At 32.8% G+C, this 17,190-nt stretch overlaps 1 protein-coding gene across 3 annotated transcripts; it reads right to left on the bottom strand.

Moving 5' to 3' along the window:
- Window positions 1–5,461: 5,461 nt before the first annotated feature.
- Window positions 5,462–16,716, bottom strand: LOC110724268 (WD repeat-containing protein 74-like). 3 transcript variants are annotated; one of them, XM_021903692.1, is made up of 14 exons: window positions 16,586–16,716; window positions 16,297–16,398; window positions 16,058–16,173; window positions 15,489–15,518; window positions 15,246–15,379; window positions 14,912–15,091; window positions 14,710–14,773; window positions 14,491–14,598; window positions 13,215–13,368; window positions 9,835–9,924; window positions 9,530–9,585; window positions 8,215–8,272; window positions 6,748–6,979; window positions 5,462–5,686 (listed from the first exon to the last, which is right to left on the bottom strand). In XM_021903692.1, exons 2-13 carry the CDS (start codon window positions 16,376–16,378, stop codon window positions 6,795–6,797), a joined length of 1,257 nt encoding a protein of 418 aa, XP_021759384.1. In that variant the 5' UTR covers window positions 16,379–16,398; window positions 16,586–16,716; the 3' UTR covers window positions 5,462–5,686; window positions 6,748–6,794. The 3 variants fall into 3 exon arrangements, with proteins under 3 accessions (XP_021759384.1, XP_021759382.1, XP_021759381.1); XM_021903690.1 differs by lacking the exon at window positions 5,462–5,686 and having other exon boundaries at window positions 6,561–6,979; window positions 16,581–16,716; XM_021903689.1 differs by lacking the exon at window positions 5,462–5,686 and having other exon boundaries at window positions 6,561–6,979.
- Between the last annotated feature and the right edge of the window lie 474 nt (window positions 16,717–17,190).

The following is a 17,190-nucleotide window of genomic DNA, read 5'->3' as shown; positions in this document are numbered from 1 at the left end:
GGTTTGGCTTGGGGGAGTTTGATGTGTCCAATTTATATAGTGTTTTACCCCCGTCCCTTGGTCAAAATTAGTAGTGTGTTTGGCTCTTAAGAGCCACTTTTATTACTAATTGGTGCTTTCTAGTGTTTTTGTAGTTTTGCTTGAGTTTTGTAGGAAATTGCACATTTGGAGCGTTTTCCGGGTTTTTCATGGAGTAACTACGGACATTAGGAGGACACGACCATCTTTGAAGTCCAGGACTGATTAGAGCCGGGATTAAGGGATCGGTGTCTGATACTGAGGCATTTGGACCAAGTATTCAAGACTCGAAGAGGAAATCCGGATTGGGCCGAAGAATCAAGCCCAATTGAAGTCTAAGCCTCGAGGAAGAGACGGGGCCCGATAAGGCAAGCTTGCGCTCGATCGAGCAGGCGCGCAGAAGAAGGCATCAGAAAAGGCGCGCCCGATCGGGTGAGCATTAGCTCAATCGGGCGCGGCTGCCCAAGAGAAGCTTGAAGAAAAAAGCGGGCCCGATCAGGCGGCCCTTCGCCCGATCGGGCGCGTGTTTTTGGAGGCACCTGATTGTCGAGTTCTTAGTTTTTAATTAGGATTTGTTTTAGAGATGTTTAAATACGATTTTAGTACGTAATTTTTATTGACCTTCTCTTTTGGACTTTCTCTCTCTACTTAGAATATTTTTCTCTCTCTAGAATTCTCTCAACTTTGTTCTTAATTCAACTCCTTAATTCAGATTACTTTTGGTAACGATTTCTTCTCTATTAATTTCAGTTATTTTCTTTAATTTTTTCATCATGTTTTGTTTTATTGCTTTGATTAGTTTAGATTTAATTATGCGTGAGTAGTTTTAAGTCTAGGGTTTATAGGGATCCAATAAATAATATGAAGGGATAATTTGTGATTGTCGATTGTCAATGCTTAATTATTTTCCTACTGATTGATTTAATGATATGCAATTAGGTTTGGCCATATTTAATTGTATGAGTTTAGCAATATTGATTCGAGAGATGAGAATTGATGTTTAGGCTTAGTTTCAATAGGCAGACTAATATATAAATGGTTAAGTCGAGATTCGAGAGATGAGATTTAATACCGGTAAATTAACTTTGTGATTGTAATACGTAGCGAAAGCCCTTTATAATCTAATTAATTGATGCATTGATGATTGCTTATTATGATTTACCCTGGAATAATGTTTATTGGTGAACCTATGCCCTAGGCTTTTCTTTCATTGATTTACCTCTTACTTTTATTCCTTCCTACTCTTACTTTTAGTAGTTTAATTACCCTTTTAATAATAATTTGGTTACTTGATAATTTAGATTGCTTTTAATTAATTAGGAATAAGTTGACTTGTTTCCCTATGGTTCGACCATTCTTCCCTATCTACGTAGTTAGTGGATTTAGGTTTTATTTTTGATTTGGTGAATACGACTTGAGCTTGTCACTCTTCTCTAATTCTCTCAAAAAAATTTACATTTTACAAATAAAAAAAAAATATTGCATAAACATTACTGCATAAAAAAATTACTACATAAAAATTAATTTTACTGAACTGAAACTAATTTAATTGAATATTATTTTTTTAAGGCGAATTAAACAGAGCCTAAAAAGCCCTGTGAATTGGTCATAGCGTTTGAGGTAGCGGTTAGCGTTTTAACTAGTCAAAACACTACTAGGAATAAATATGAGTGGTTGCCAAGGTAGTGGTGTGAGTAGCGATAAAGGTATCATTTATATAGCTTTTCTCATACGTTAAAAATAATAGTGTTTAATTAAGAGTAGTAGGTAGCGTTTGTTAAGTTTTGGTTAATTTTTTTTATAACAATTTAAATTATTATTAATATAATTTAGTAATGCAACTGCTATTTTTGCCAAACACACTACAACTTACCTTTACCCACTACTATTGACAATTAGCTTAGTCGCTACCTTAACAACTACTTGCTACTGTACTCGAACGCTAAAAGCTACCCACTATACCGCTAGCTTTGCCAAACAAGGCCCTTAAGAGGGGTGAAAAAAAATTCAGAGTTTCATGAAAATCGGTCAATTGACCATATTGGTATAAAAGTTAGCACCTTGGTGACATATTGGTATAAAAATTAGCACCGGCAATAAATTGATATAAAAGTTAACAAACAATGACATATTGGTATAAAAATGAACAAGATGCGACATTTATCTTTCCGAAGTAAGTGCTTAATTATTAGTTTAGTTTTAATTTTTGAAAAAAAATCATTGTTGTTAATACTCATTATTAACGATAAATAATTCTCTCCTCCACATCCAAGCACCTAAAATTATTGGCAAATTAAAACAAAACAATTTGTAAAATTAAACAAAAATCTCAAAAAATAATTTAATGCCTCAAAAGTTGAAACTGGCGTGTTAAATTAATAATTAAGTAGTTGGAGAAAATTATTTATATAATGTTGAATATTGCAAAAAATTGAAAGCTCAATGTTATCTGGAATACATGTAATAAAAGCTTAATCTTGAATTTCTCGATTAATTTCTATGCATAATCTTAATTATTCCTCTATTCTTATATTTCCTTCCCTTTTTCCTTTTTTTTATTCTTTGGCTTTTTCTCGCTTATAATATTGTTGAAAAAATATTCAATGAATACTTGAAGCAAGAAAATTACAAAAAAAAAAAAAAAAAAAAAAAAATCATAGAATAAAGTTACAAGAATAAGAATAAATCATGCGTACAACTGTGCTTATTATTCTGGTTAGAAAAAAGGGTAAAAGTCGTCGCTTGCTATCTTTTATACCAATAGTTCGTTTTCGTAAATTGCTAATTTTATACCAATACGGTTAATTGGGCCATGAAAATATCTTTGTCAAGAATTAATATGTGAAGAAGAAATATTAGAATGAGTTTATTGATATGCAAAATTGTGAACAAAGAATGGAAATAATGAGAGATTGTTATATACACGCACGGTGCACTCAGTCATACATGAGTATTTTGTTCTAAATTTGATGATTGTTTTTAATTTAATCACCAAGTGAAGCAAAAACTTACCTTGTGTTGGTTAGTAGTTGGGTGCACGTGCACCGGGTGTATATAATAAATTTCCAAGGGGGGTTAGGGTGATAAGGATAAAAGAAGAAAATTCAAGTTTGTAACAAAGATAAACATTTAGGGTACTATTTACATCATGAGACAATATGCAATAACATTTATCCAGCAAACGTCCGTTTATAGCGGATAAACAAAAAAAATGTTTATAGGATTCGTTTGTGTAGGCGTCATTCGAAGCGTGCCTACGTAAGCATGTTGTGAATATTCTTGGCACTCACAAGAAATGGAAATTGACATATACGATTACGGACAACGATTAGGGACAGAAATGTAAGGAGCCACCAACAAGTTTTTAAGAAACTTATAAACCGTTCATAGATCATTTAAAAGGCAACCATGATAAGGGACAACAATAGGCAACAATGATTGACCCGTAAAAGTAACACCCCATTCATAATCCATGAGATTACTAACTTCATATGATTCGGAACCACAAAATTAAAGGAGGATTGGGGATGATGGTATGAAGTGACTCATGGAATCACATTCCCCGTATTGACCTCTACTCGATTCTTATTGGGAAAAGTATTTCCTACGATCTCAAAGGCCTATAAACAAAGATTTAATTTACTCCAAACTAATATTAGGCTATATTGGTTGAATATTAATGCACATATAATTCTAATTATTAGTGATCATTTGATTAAACAACAAGATTAAAAAGGAGTCTAAACCGGTCGTCCAAATTATTTTATTATGCGATTTGTTCAATTACATATTCCCTTTAAATATGCAATATGGCGATCAATAATAAGAATAGAATAAACATCAACATTGGAAGAATTTAACCATAATAACGTTAGTCAAATCAAATCATAATAATAACCCTAATCATGATACTAGCTAGCAACAAGAATAAAACTAAGAGTAATTAAGTAAATTAATGTGGTTTCAAAAAAAAAAATTAATTACTCACGTTCCGCGCTTCTTTAAATTGTTAATTATATCATGACTAAATTATTAGTAACTTCAATAATATAAATCAAATTGAAACAATTAAATTGAATAAAAAGTAAAGTTGATTTGGTCCAATCCCTTAGTTAATTATACCTTTCACGCGTTGATTTAAGTATAGAACTTTGGGTCAAGTATTGACTCCTTAGAGTGCTTAGGGGAAGTATTGTGAGAGAATAGGGAAGCTAGTGTTTAGGCTAAAGAGAGAGAAGAGAGTGATTGTTGGTGCCTGAAACTGAAGAAATCAGCTTTGTATTTACAGAGAAAAAGAGTAGGGTGAAGCACGGAACCCTAGAAGTGAAAAGAGCCGTGGTAAAAACCCTTGAAAAATACCGTGTCACGGCAAATTTTCCATGCCACGCTGGCATTTGCAGTGTCACGGCAGAAATTGTCGTGGCACGGCAAATTCTAATTTTTACGCATTTTTAAAACTTTGACAACTTTTGATCCATAACTCGGATAAGGCATGAATAAGACATATAATATATCGTTGGAAAGCTTATCAAGTCTACTCTCCAACTCAATTAGAATCAGGTAAAAATAAATTATTTTTTAAGATATGGTCGTTTTAGTGAAAGGGTGTATGTTTTGCACTGAGTTTAGTGGTTTACTCATACTTTCTTCGTTTTAATTCGGAATTAGACTTATGATATACCGTTGGAAAGCTTATTTCAAGGCCTATCCAACCAAATAATATTTGGATCAAAATTATAGAACCACAAAATCAGATTAGCTCGATTTTGTAATGTGGACACGGAAAGAGTTAGATAAGTTATGGTTTGGGGAAATGGGCTAAAAATTGGGTTAGTTTATGAAATATTTTGGATTGAATATGGATTTAAGCACTCCAAAGATTAAATACTCAACTCAGACAATAATGGCAGTAAGGTTGCTCATCATCGGATTTGACTTTGGGAAGGCATTTTTAGGTATCTACAGTTTGGAATCGTTGTAGTTTTGATTTTTTTTTTTTTTTAATTATATAATATGTCATAGAATGAATGAAAAATTAGTCAAACTTGTTAAAATCATACTTCCTCCGTTCTATTAATATTATAACATGGATGAAATTACGCATTTCAAAGCACATTTTATATGCTAAATATCTAAAATTGTGTAAGTGTAAAAATTGTAAAATGTTGATACTGTGAAAGTATTTTATGAGACGAATCCAATAAAATCCCACATGACTATATTTTGCATAATGTATAAATCATATTATATGGTCAAACAAGAGTGGTAAATAGTGCAAAAAGTCTATTGTTACGATAATAATAATAGAATGGAGGAAGTGATACTTTTGAAAACTGACAACTAAAAATTAAAAACACATTTTTCTTGTTTCCTACTTATAGTGTTTTTCTTTTTAAAAGCAGAAAAGTAAAAACAATCAACAATACCAAATAGGATAACGTTATCTTTCGAAGTCATGGAGCTATGGTATTTATATATCAACCTATATTCATAAAACTTCCACCTAAGCAAAATCTAAAAGACTTTCACAAACAGTAGCAAACATTGAATAATCTTATTCCTACATACTCTATATAATCTTATTCCTACATACTCTATACTATTTTCTTAAACATCGTATCGTCGCAAACTTTTAGCTGGACTTGCGACAAGCCATAGTAGGCTAGTCCTGTGCAAGCAAAAAAGAAAAAAAAATATATATTAACTTGGTAATTGAATATTTTAATATATAAAAATGAACATTTATAATATAAAAGTAAACTAAAGAGACTATAAAACTGAAAAAAAAAAAAAATGTACATCCAATATTATATAACTGAACATTTCAGTTGCAAATAAAATGAACATATTATGTTGTTGCTTATTCATCAACATTATTTAAACTTCAAATAAAACCTTGATTTGTTAAATTCTCTTGAATAAATATCTTGCAATTTGCTAAAGTATATGTTTTAATACCAATAAAATAAATCAACAATATGTTTTTTAATAACAAACAAAATGCTAACGTCTAACGTTGTCAATGCTAATATTAATTGAACATCCTTTATTATAAAAACGAACATTTTATACAACTAAACAAACACAAAAATTTGTATGAATTAAAAAAAAATTATTTTAGAAGAATGAACATCATAATGCATGAAAATGAACATTTACACATAAAAATGAACATCATACTACCTGAAAATGAACATTTAATTATTGAAAAGTGCAAAATTATTGTAAAATATGCTCAATTAGAAATGCTCATTTCTTAACGAGGGACAAGTCATAGTGAACCTAGAGTCTAGCTATTAGCTCTGATGTATAGTATGGACTATGGTGTATCAATTATTATAAAACAGAGTAGCAGTTTTTTGCCCAAAAAAATAAAAAAGAATAAAACAGTTATCATTTCATGTACCTGATCATTAAAATCTTTTTCTTAAGATGAAAATTTATTTATTTAGTTTGGCTTATATATACTTCTAGGTGTTTTTATTTCTCTCTAAGACATCCTAATTAATTAGAAAACTCCAAATTACAAATTTGCACCTGAATTGGACTAATGAACATGTATTATCATCACTCGTTAATGGAGGGAGTCATTTTACATTAGTTGTTCTTTCTTTAACCAAAAAAATATATAATATATAGATAAAACTTTAAAAAAAAAAAAAAATACTCTACTGGTACAACAAAAACCCTTACATCTTAATATTTGTAACCTAGCAAAAAAGGATGCACCTGGAGAGTATGATATCTCAGAATATATCTTTCCAGGGACCATGATATTACTCTTCAACACGAACCTCATCCTTAACTTTCTTCACTTTCTTGGATTTTTTCTTGGCCTCACTTTTTTCTTTGGAAGCCTTTTTTCTCTTTACTGGCAGTGCATCTTCTTCATTTTGATATTGCTCCTCATTACTAATAACTTGAATCTCATCTATATGTGAATCTGTAGCAATTGTTGCTTCTGTCCAAATATTGATCATTCCATCAATACTAGTTTATTTCAACAAATACAAACTACTAATTACTCAAAAGGATACCTAATAATGAAGAGAAAAGCCAATTGTTTCATCAGATAAGCAAAAGGATGAGGGGCTGCATGATTAAGTTCTTTCACACACACACACTACATTTACAGATGAAGAAGTATGCAAGTTTGTGAGAGAAATAATGTGATTATCAGTATTTCAACTTTGCTCTGGAATAATTGTGTTTTTCTTCTTGAATTTCCCAATGCATACCAAAACCTTCAAATGTGTCATGGACTAGAGATGACATTTATGAGATACACAAAATTGAAATTGTATTACCAATTTACCATAGACTTTGCCAAGAGGTTTTCTTTAGAAGCCTTTTTCCTCTTTATTGTCTATCAAACAGACCACTATTGCGCATAAAATAATCCTTTCACTTCATTACTAATCGGCTTACCAATATTGAAAATAGAATTACAGGAATCTTTTAGTGAGGCAATAGCAATGCAAGAAATGGACTAATTTATGCATCCTTATGTGAATCAATATCAATATCTCAGTATCTAGAATTGTACACATGTACAATTCTGTAATAAAACTATATAGTAGAATAGATCTCTCCTCTAACAGGTCCAGGGAATTCGGACTGGGACTGGGACTGGGACTGGGACTAGGACTAGGACTAAGACTCAGAATGGTTCATGACTCTTGTGAGAACACTGGCTCTGACAACTATAAAACGGTTCAAAGATTCATAGCAAAGTGAGAAAGAAATGCACTGTAACTGGTTTAAGCGGATACTGTGTCAAAGTTGCATTGAAAATCTCATGTAATGAGTGTATGACCATTAAAAAATTAATTGATATCACATGCACAATTAAAGGTCAAAGAATAGAAGAATAGGTAAGAAAGACATAATAATAAATATGGAAAATAGAGAAAGTAACCTTGTAACATTTTCTTTATTTATTTATTTATTTTTATTTTTATTTTTATTTTTTTATTTTTTTGAATAACATTTTCTTTATTTAGATGTTGAAATTTATCCTCCCATAGAAAAATCAAGGCAGCAACAAAAAAAACAATAGCACTTAAATACATGTAAAATAATCATCTCACTTTCATGTAACGAGTTTCTCCTCAAGTTCATGAAAATTTCTATAATATATACTAATCCATATTGAGAGGCATCAAAAGGTGGAATTGAAGAAATGAACTAACTAACCTTCATCGGAAAAATTTGAATCAAATACCACATTTGTCAAATGCTGCTTTAAAAACACCTGCACCAGCATTACAAATGGAAAACAATGTTTCAGATATGTGGCAAATATAGAAGTTAAAAAAGAATAACTGCAATGCAATACAATCAACCTGGTAAAGGTACTAGATAAGAACTTTCTCCATTTCCAAATTTACTAGGACATGATGTGTAGTATAGCGCAGAGAAACAACTCCATAGCTAGACACAGTCATAATTGCAACTGATATATTTACACTTTATTGAAAGCTAAACATTCTGATGGAGGACACTTGTGTAATGTTTGCTACGTAATTATTTTCATAAGAGGCAGCAAGAGTTGCAAATTATGCAAAGAACAAGAACCAGCTTATGAATCCACTTATGAACTTGATAATCAAATATACCAGTAAAAATTAAGAAGCCATTTGAACATTTAAGGTGCAATTATATTAGAATTTTGATGCCAAAACTGAACTACAGTTTATAATAGGAAACATTTGATCACCATGATAAGATAGTCATACTTTTTCAGTCACAACTCAATCCAACCAACCAACTTATGAATCCACTTTTTACACTCTACTACAGTACAAGTGAAAGACAATGCTATTCTGATGTTGCATTTTAATTGACCACAATAAGAATATCACTTTTTAATCTCTGCTTATATAAGTACAAACTAAGACAATCCACACAGGCACAAAGTAAACAGAAATTGGTTTTCTTAACTGCTCAAGTTACAGTTGGTCTAAAACAAAAAGCCTCTTCAGCACATATTAGCACAGTCATTTCAGAAGAATCAAATCAAGTTACAGCTTCAGAGGGCCCCCAGCCAATTTGTTTTTACACAACTATTTCCCCAGAAATCACATAAATGACCAACATTTTCATTGTATCCTTGTATATATTAGGCTACGCAAGCTGAAGAAAGCATAATTTAACTTCAATAATAGAGCATCTCTAACGCAAAACTGCTTGAGTAGCTAAAAAGCAGCCGTTGTGCAAGTAAATACAAATCAAATGAGCAAGAACATCAACACTTATACTTTGAGCTTAGTTCCCCAATTTTCCCTCCAAAACACACCACATCACAGATCTTGCATTTTTGTAGGGAGACATCAACTTGTATGCATAGATTCAGGGAAATAAGATTGGAATACGAAGAACATTTAATAATTTAATGAACCCATTGGGAGTAATAGTTAGAAATTTCATACAGTGTTGAAAATCTGTGATGTGTGAAATTAGTCACAGAAACTCCTAAAGACAATCATTTAATTGGCAACAAAGAACTTACTGCAGAAAGAAGCTGCCTAGAATTAATATCCCAAAAGCGCACGTAACTGTCCAACCCTGATTCAGAAAGGAAAATATCAATACAAGAGAAGTTCTACAAACAGCAATCAAAGGTCATCTTAGATCCGAAATGAGGAGGCACCTCATCCTTCGCTTTTAGCTAAAATTGCAGTTATATATACATGAAATAAAACAGTTAACCCCACCTCTTTCACGTCTAAAAGAAAATTATTAATGATAAAAAAAATATAGCTAGATAAGACATAATTTGATCAATAAATGAACAAAAATAAATCAAGTAATTACCACATGATGCTATGACAGAGTGCTCAGGGTGTCTGGTTATGGAACGAATACTACCAGAGCACTTTCCAAAGAAACATCCCAGTAACTTCCCTGTTACAATTCAACATAAAATAAAATACATAATTAAATAGAAGAAACAGTTTAGTCTCCAATGAAAGCCTGTTACACTGACCAAATTTCATTGTAGTAAGAAATTAGCATCAGCGTCAAAAATTTGAAGTCATAGATTCAAAACAAAAAAGTAAAAGGAAAATCATATACTTTAATTGACTACAATTAACACTTTACTTTTTCCCCTAGAATAAGAACTAGATAAAAGGGAAACAAAGCAAGAAGACTGAATGTCTTAAGGAGAAACTTCAATACATAAAGCTCAGAAATGACATTCTTTTCCCATGATGTATCCCTACGATCCAGATTCCTAGTATTTTTAAGTGATTTGATAAATTTCATATCCCAGAAGTTTGTGGCTGGCTTAAGGTTAGAAGGGTATGTAGACACGACATTGCTACTTACTAGAGTCTAATTTGGGTAAGGTTTGAAGACAAGAAGCTTTGGAGCATTAAAAGTGCTTAGATAACTGAAACAGTGTAAAAATTTTGAGGGTCTGAGAACAGAGCTTTTGAAATCAAACCCTATGTCATCAAGGAATTGGTAAGTGTATCCATGCTGTGATGAAAGTGAGTAAGGCTTCTTGTCCTGTTAACTACCAAGTATACTGTATCTTGGATGGAGACAGTACAGGGTGGGTGTTGTGTTTGGTCTTCATATATATACGAAAACAAAACCTATACTGGGGAGCTGTTCCACCCTGAACCCCCCCCCCCTCTCTCTCTCTCTCTCTCTCTCTTCCTTCTCTTAAGAAGATGCCTTTCTTTTCACTTGAAGCTTATTTATATAGAAGCTGCTCATCACACTATCACTAGAACCCCCTTCTGCTCGATGTCTATTCCACATAAGAAGTTGGGATTTCACTCATATCAGAACCATGCCATTTTCTGCTCCCATCTTCTTTTAACCACTATACTCAGCCTCAATTAACAGCTTCAAAAGGGCAAATATCATCCCTAACAACAGCATCAAACTAAGTTTATTCCCTTTATCAGCAAAAGAAACATGTAGGAATTTAGTTCAACAAGTCTTCAGTATTGTTGCTCACTTGTTCTGTGCTCATTAAGTTATAAAAAAAAATTAAAATAAGTTGGGCCATTGACATGTCCTACAAATCTATAAGCTGCTTATACCTCTGGCCAACATCATTTCATATTAGCAGACAAGTTACCAGCCCAAAGAAACCGAAAGGGACAAAAATCTGTATACCATCATCATTTAAGGTGAACCAGTTGGTTGCTTATCATCAGGGGAAGTGGCAGGTATCCAAGACTGGAAAGGGAATCAACTCAAATGTATTTCAAAAATGATAACAGACCCTTAAATTGCCCATATTTCGTTGAGTAAAAGCACTATAACCTCCTGATGATATGCCATATAAATGAGAACATGCTCACAGATTTCTCTAAGTGCTTCAAAATGCCTAAACACAAACCCGGACACAACTTCACAAGCACTTCAAAGTGCATGTGATCATGCTTTAACTTTTTCCACCCAAAAACCAACTCAAGACTGATTTGAGGGCTCACGAAAGTCGAGCCACAAACAGCTACAACATGTTTGCCCATTGACTCGGCAGTTGCCAAGTTTTTGTAAATCAAATTGTGGCATAACCCTCCCAAGGTGCATGCAGATCAAGAATTCTGGGGAGGAAAGGTAAAGTTAAGTAGTATTTGGCCAGGCACCACCTTCACTTCGCTAAATCAAGGCCCCTCTCATCATCACATAACAGATTGCAGTGCAACTTAATAAAGTAAGGTTTTTTATTTAACAATCTACACCCAATTGAAAACCAGACTTATATAAATCTGCCTCCAGTGAACAATAACTTCTGCACACTCTAGAACTCTTCCACTATCTTCTTGTCACATCTTTTTCAAACCAAATGAGCACTTAACACTATCTATTGGATCTTCTAGCACTCCCTTTAAATAAAAAAATTAAAAACTTCACTTTTAAGCTGATTGAATGAAAACCCTTCACAGGTTGAGAAGCATGTGTCAGCTTTAAAGTGAGCACGCAAAAAAGAGAAAGGAAGCAGAATATTAAAAGTTTAAAACCAAGAGATATGGAGAAAGGGCAGATCCATGCTTTCAAATCATGCACATCTGTTACATTAAAAAATGTAGGAAGTAGGAACCCACTCAGCTGTTTCCAGCAATGCGCTTATACTAAAGATTTACATCGAGTTGCATTCGAAGTGAAGATAAATACTCCGTACTTAATAGTTTGATTTAAACCGAGCCAATTCAACATTTTTACCCCCCGCATCCAAAATTTCCACCTTAGGTACCAAACTTCAAAGTAATGGCTCAAAAACCAGATTCACTTCACAGAAACTAAAACTGAGTGTTACTAGTGTAACTTCAGTGGTGTAAAGCCAGAAATTATCACTCTTCTGTTTTTAGCTTTTCAGTTTAGCCCTGAGAACGGCAATTTTGCAACTATTGAAGTTTAACAGAGATGTTCTCACATTAGACGAAAAGATTGATATTGCAATTAAGTACTGCAAAAAGATGATTCCAATATTCCAGCTCTATGGCATTTTTGTTTTTGTTAAACATGTTTATATCATTTCAGATTTACAGGTATGAGCAAAGAATTAACACTCAAAGAAAGGATCGGCCAGCTTTCTATTGGGAATGTATTAGGGTTGTGTACCGTATCAATGATTTATAGGCAGCTTCTTATTGTGTAGGTTGATTTTTCAATATTGACAGCTGTATTGGTGTTTATAAGGTATTGCTCTCTAGAAAGTGAGGAGTCTCGTATTCCACTCTTTCTCGACAGTACAATAAATGTTAAACTAATGCTATATGAGATTGCTTGGGTGCTTTGGTTATTGTAGTATAGATTATTTATATCATAATATCCTTTTAAGTATTAACAAAAAACTTCAATATGCCAAAAAAAAAATTAATGAATAAATTAATAATGTGGTATTCAGGATTGGCAATTATGCAATAGATTTTGCCAACTTAGCCCAGATCCAACTATGTATAGCATCACAAAGAAAGATAAGCATTTTCAAATAGGAATAAAAGCTCAACTATGTACTACAAAAAGAGATGAACCAACATTAAGAGAAGTTTCTTAAGGATAAAACACTAGTGATGTGATTGACTGAATTAATGAAATTGCAATGATATGAACAATAACCATATGATCTACTTATCCAAATATACAATCAATCAACCAAACACTGGCATGTGAATATGTTACGCCAAAAAGACAAGATAATTATATTTCAAGATGTTCAAATTCACTACCTGTACGAATGTCAAAAGAACCCAGATCACCAGAACCATTCCCTACATATATAGTATGTCCATCTAAATCTTCTGCAACTGATTTAATTGGTGTCTCCCTGAAATCAATTGATAACACGGGCCTTCTCTGAGCTGATGTATCGTAGAGGCGAACCTATCCAGACAAAGGTGCATAAGCTAAAATTTAGTAAAACAAAAATAATGCAAATAAAAGGTAAACTCGCTATTATACTTCTCTAAAATCTTCAAAATATAATTGTATCTCTTTAGTCACTGATTAAAAATAACAGCTCTCAAATATGACAAAGAAGATTTAACACTTAGATCAACTTCTGAAAAAAGGCTAATCAAGTGGATTTGATATGCAGATTCCTGTATAAGGTCTTTGTTTAGTTCACCTTAATTTTATTTATTTCAGAAAAGAAAAAAAAAAAAGTTCAGATCAGAAAAAATAATTTCAAATCAGATTATCGTTTTATGTGCAGTTTTTTATCGCTAAATATCTTTAATTTCATAATGAAAAAAATTAAGGAAATCACATGTTAATAAAATACACATTATTACAAATCTAACAAGACCCCACTTGATATATTTCTTCCGTATAGATTGTCGTATATTTAAGGTCAAAGTTTGGTCACCTTTAACATTCAGACTAGATCAGACCAATCAGATTAGTTCAGATTAGCAAAAATAAGGTGAACCAAACAAGCCCTAAGCCCTGAGATTTGATGGGTCACATTCTGGAAGGTCCACAACAAGAATAGGTAGTCTCCACAGGGTACAACATTTTAGATAAATAATATATATGAAGTAATGCAGTGACCAAGGCCAAGAGTAAACCACTAGTGGTTGATAGAAAGCGACACTCAGACAAGCAAAGACAGTTTCACTCATTTCGATTGTTGAGTCTATGAAAAAGTTCTTGCATCCCTAGATGGGAATTACTAAAGCTACTCTCCATCAGCTCAAATACGCATCCAGACTGATCTTAGGAAAGGATATGGAGCATTTCTCATGCATCTTTACCCAGAGTAATAGAAGTTGAGACATTTTAGACCCTAAGTCAACAAAGAGAAAACCTTTTTTGAAGAAATAGTGCAGATTAAACCTTTTTTGATTACCCCTCCCCCCCCCCCTACTCAATAGGAAATTGGCTATATAAGATTATAAGGATCTCCCAGATGTACGAAAATTAATAAAACAAAGCATGGTCTTAAAAAGGACTACATATGCCTCCAAACAACTGACAACAAGAATCTCCAACAGCTAATATTACCTGGTGGTTTTTGGTACCAGCCACAACCTTGCGATGATCATCGTTGCTTAGGAAGGTCAAAGATGTAAAGCAAGTTGGCGTAAAAATTCCAAGATTATTCGCTCGGGGCTGCAAAAGAATAACAACAATAATTAGAATTTATGTCTGCCTGACAAGAATGAAAAACAAGGTCACATTGCAGTTCAGGAAGGAATTAATTAGTAAAATTATTTAGCTTACAGATTTTGCACTCCAAATCTTACTAGTCTTCTCCAGGTCCCACATGTTAATTTCAATGCCTTTCCTAAAAATATCAAAATAATAGAAATTAAAGCATATCATTCAACAAAAATTCAGCATTATTTAAATGAAATGAAACAGCATAAAGATCTTAGTTTCTATATTTTTTTAAGAAATATAGTTCTGAATACACAAGGCTTACCCTCCAAACACAGAGTAGCCTTCATCAGCATGTACTTTAGAGCAGCAAATCTCACCAGAACTGCACACATTCCACATTTCTGGAGTAGCAGAAGAAACAGAACCAGTTTGTGAATCAAAATCTTCAATTCTCCTCAAGATTGCTTTCCCTTTAGTTGTACAAGAAAGCAAGGTGCACGACCTAGTTACACATAAAACATATAGAGATTAATTTTATACCACTATAGTGACCCCATTGTATCCTGTACTAACTCAGGTCAAAATTTTAAAACCAAAAAGAAACTTTTATTTTCTGATCTTATCTCTGTCATACACAGAGAGTTAAAATGACCTACCTTGATGATGACTCTACCATCCGCTTTTTAAATAAATGCAATCCAGCAATCGGGTCATCTAATGGAGGAGTGTCATCACCATCATCAGAGATTGAAAAACACAACTCTCCAGAAACTGGACTCAAAACTTCAATCTGAATAGTACAATACCGCGTACACGTTTCAGCAAAAAACTATGAGCTTAAAACAGGATATGCATGATACCATTTACATTGGTGTTGACATGGGTAGCAAGCAACTTACTGAACCATTTTTCCTGGCAACTGCTAGCAACTGCAGCAATCAATAACAATATTTAGAAGATTTTTCAATTGAATAGATACATTGCAGTAGGCCAGTAGCATAATATATACAAAATCAACAACTTTTCCTATGAAATTAAGGCATACAAGCATGTTAAACGAGACAAGAAAGTATATGACATGCCACACCATTAGAATAAAGCTTTATCCATCCTGAATTAATTGTCAAACTGATGATATAATTTGAACTCATACTCTAACAGCGAAGGCCTCTTCATGTTCACATTATTTCCACTTATACAAATAGAACACACTCTAAACCCAGACAAGGATAGTTAAACTACAATCCCAAACATGCACTGTGAGTCTAAAACTCCATTTCATCAAGAAATATAGCCAATGAAACAAATATACAGTCCTTAAACGCATTAAGAAGACGTTGTCAAGCAATAACACAAAATATTAGACTTAAGCAAACACAGTACAATAACCAAAAGAACAAGCTCATCACAATACATTAACTTCATAAAAACACAAACACACACATAAGAATAGAAAACTCATACATACAGGGTTGGATTTTCGGTCATTGATAGAAGCGGCGAGGATAGCTTTAGATGAATCAGGGTCACCCCACCTCTCTACAACCTTAGGAACTCCGCCTTGCTTACTCCGAGCTTCAATTACTGAACAACAATGGCGACAATTTTGTAAGGAAATTATTCAACAAAAATAAAAATACAAAAACACCCATGAAATGAATAAATTGTTAGGTAATAATAAACGTGAATTAAGATTAAAGTTAGTACCTTTAACAAGGCCAAGTACGTCGAAAGTTAGGGCTCTTAATGGTGGGCAACCTGGGCATTCGATTGTGGTTGTTCGCGGCATTTCTGTATATGGGCAGAGGACTGCAACACATTTAGCAAAAAAATTTGACTTCAGTATACAAATCTTAAATTCTTCAAGTAATTATATACAATAGTTCAATCATCTGAACCCTAAATTGAGTATACTGAAAATTAAATTAACGAAAGTGTGGAATTAAGCAATTGATTATGAAATTGATATTTGTTGATTAAAATGAAGGTACCGTGCCTCAGAAGCTGTTTCAATGGAGGAGAGAAAGCTCAGAAGCCGCTTTACTGGAGATTTCAGAGTATGCTTCAATGGAGGAGAAAGAGAGGGAAGGCTGCGGCCAGGGGAGTATTTAGGGTGGGTTTAAGTGCGAACCCGATTTTTGAAAATATAAATCATATAACTAATATATAAAGCTAAACTTTTACTCGGGCCACGAGATAGCGACATTTGGCGTTTCAACTTTTCGCCAAGTCTCGTGCCACATAGGATAGAATTATATAGAATTCAATTTCTAGGATAAAAAAGGTAGTTTAGAAATTTATTTTCAATCAAATTTGGATAGAAAATATAAAGCTAAACTTTTAGTCAGGCGACGAGATAGCGACATTTAACGTTCCAACTTTTCGCCAAGTGTCGTGCCACGTAGGATAGAATTCAATTTGTAGGATAAAAAAGATAGTTTAGAATTTTATTTTCAATCAAATTTGGATAGAAGTTTAGGATAAAATTGTTAATTTAGAGTTTTATTTTTGATAAAGTACCAATATTTCATATGTACAAATTGAATTATAATTTTATTAAAAAAAATAGATTATTACTGTCATAAATTATCATATAAATTT

This window comes from Chenopodium quinoa, unplaced genomic scaffold, assembly GCF_001683475.1.
Source record: "Chenopodium quinoa cultivar QQ74 unplaced genomic scaffold, ASM168347v1, whole genome shotgun sequence".
NCBI classification, from domain to species: domain Eukaryota; kingdom Viridiplantae; phylum Streptophyta; class Magnoliopsida; order Caryophyllales; family Amaranthaceae; genus Chenopodium; species Chenopodium quinoa.
The sequence above is the reverse complement of the archived record's forward strand: the minus strand, read 5'-3'. Positions and strand labels throughout refer to the sequence as shown.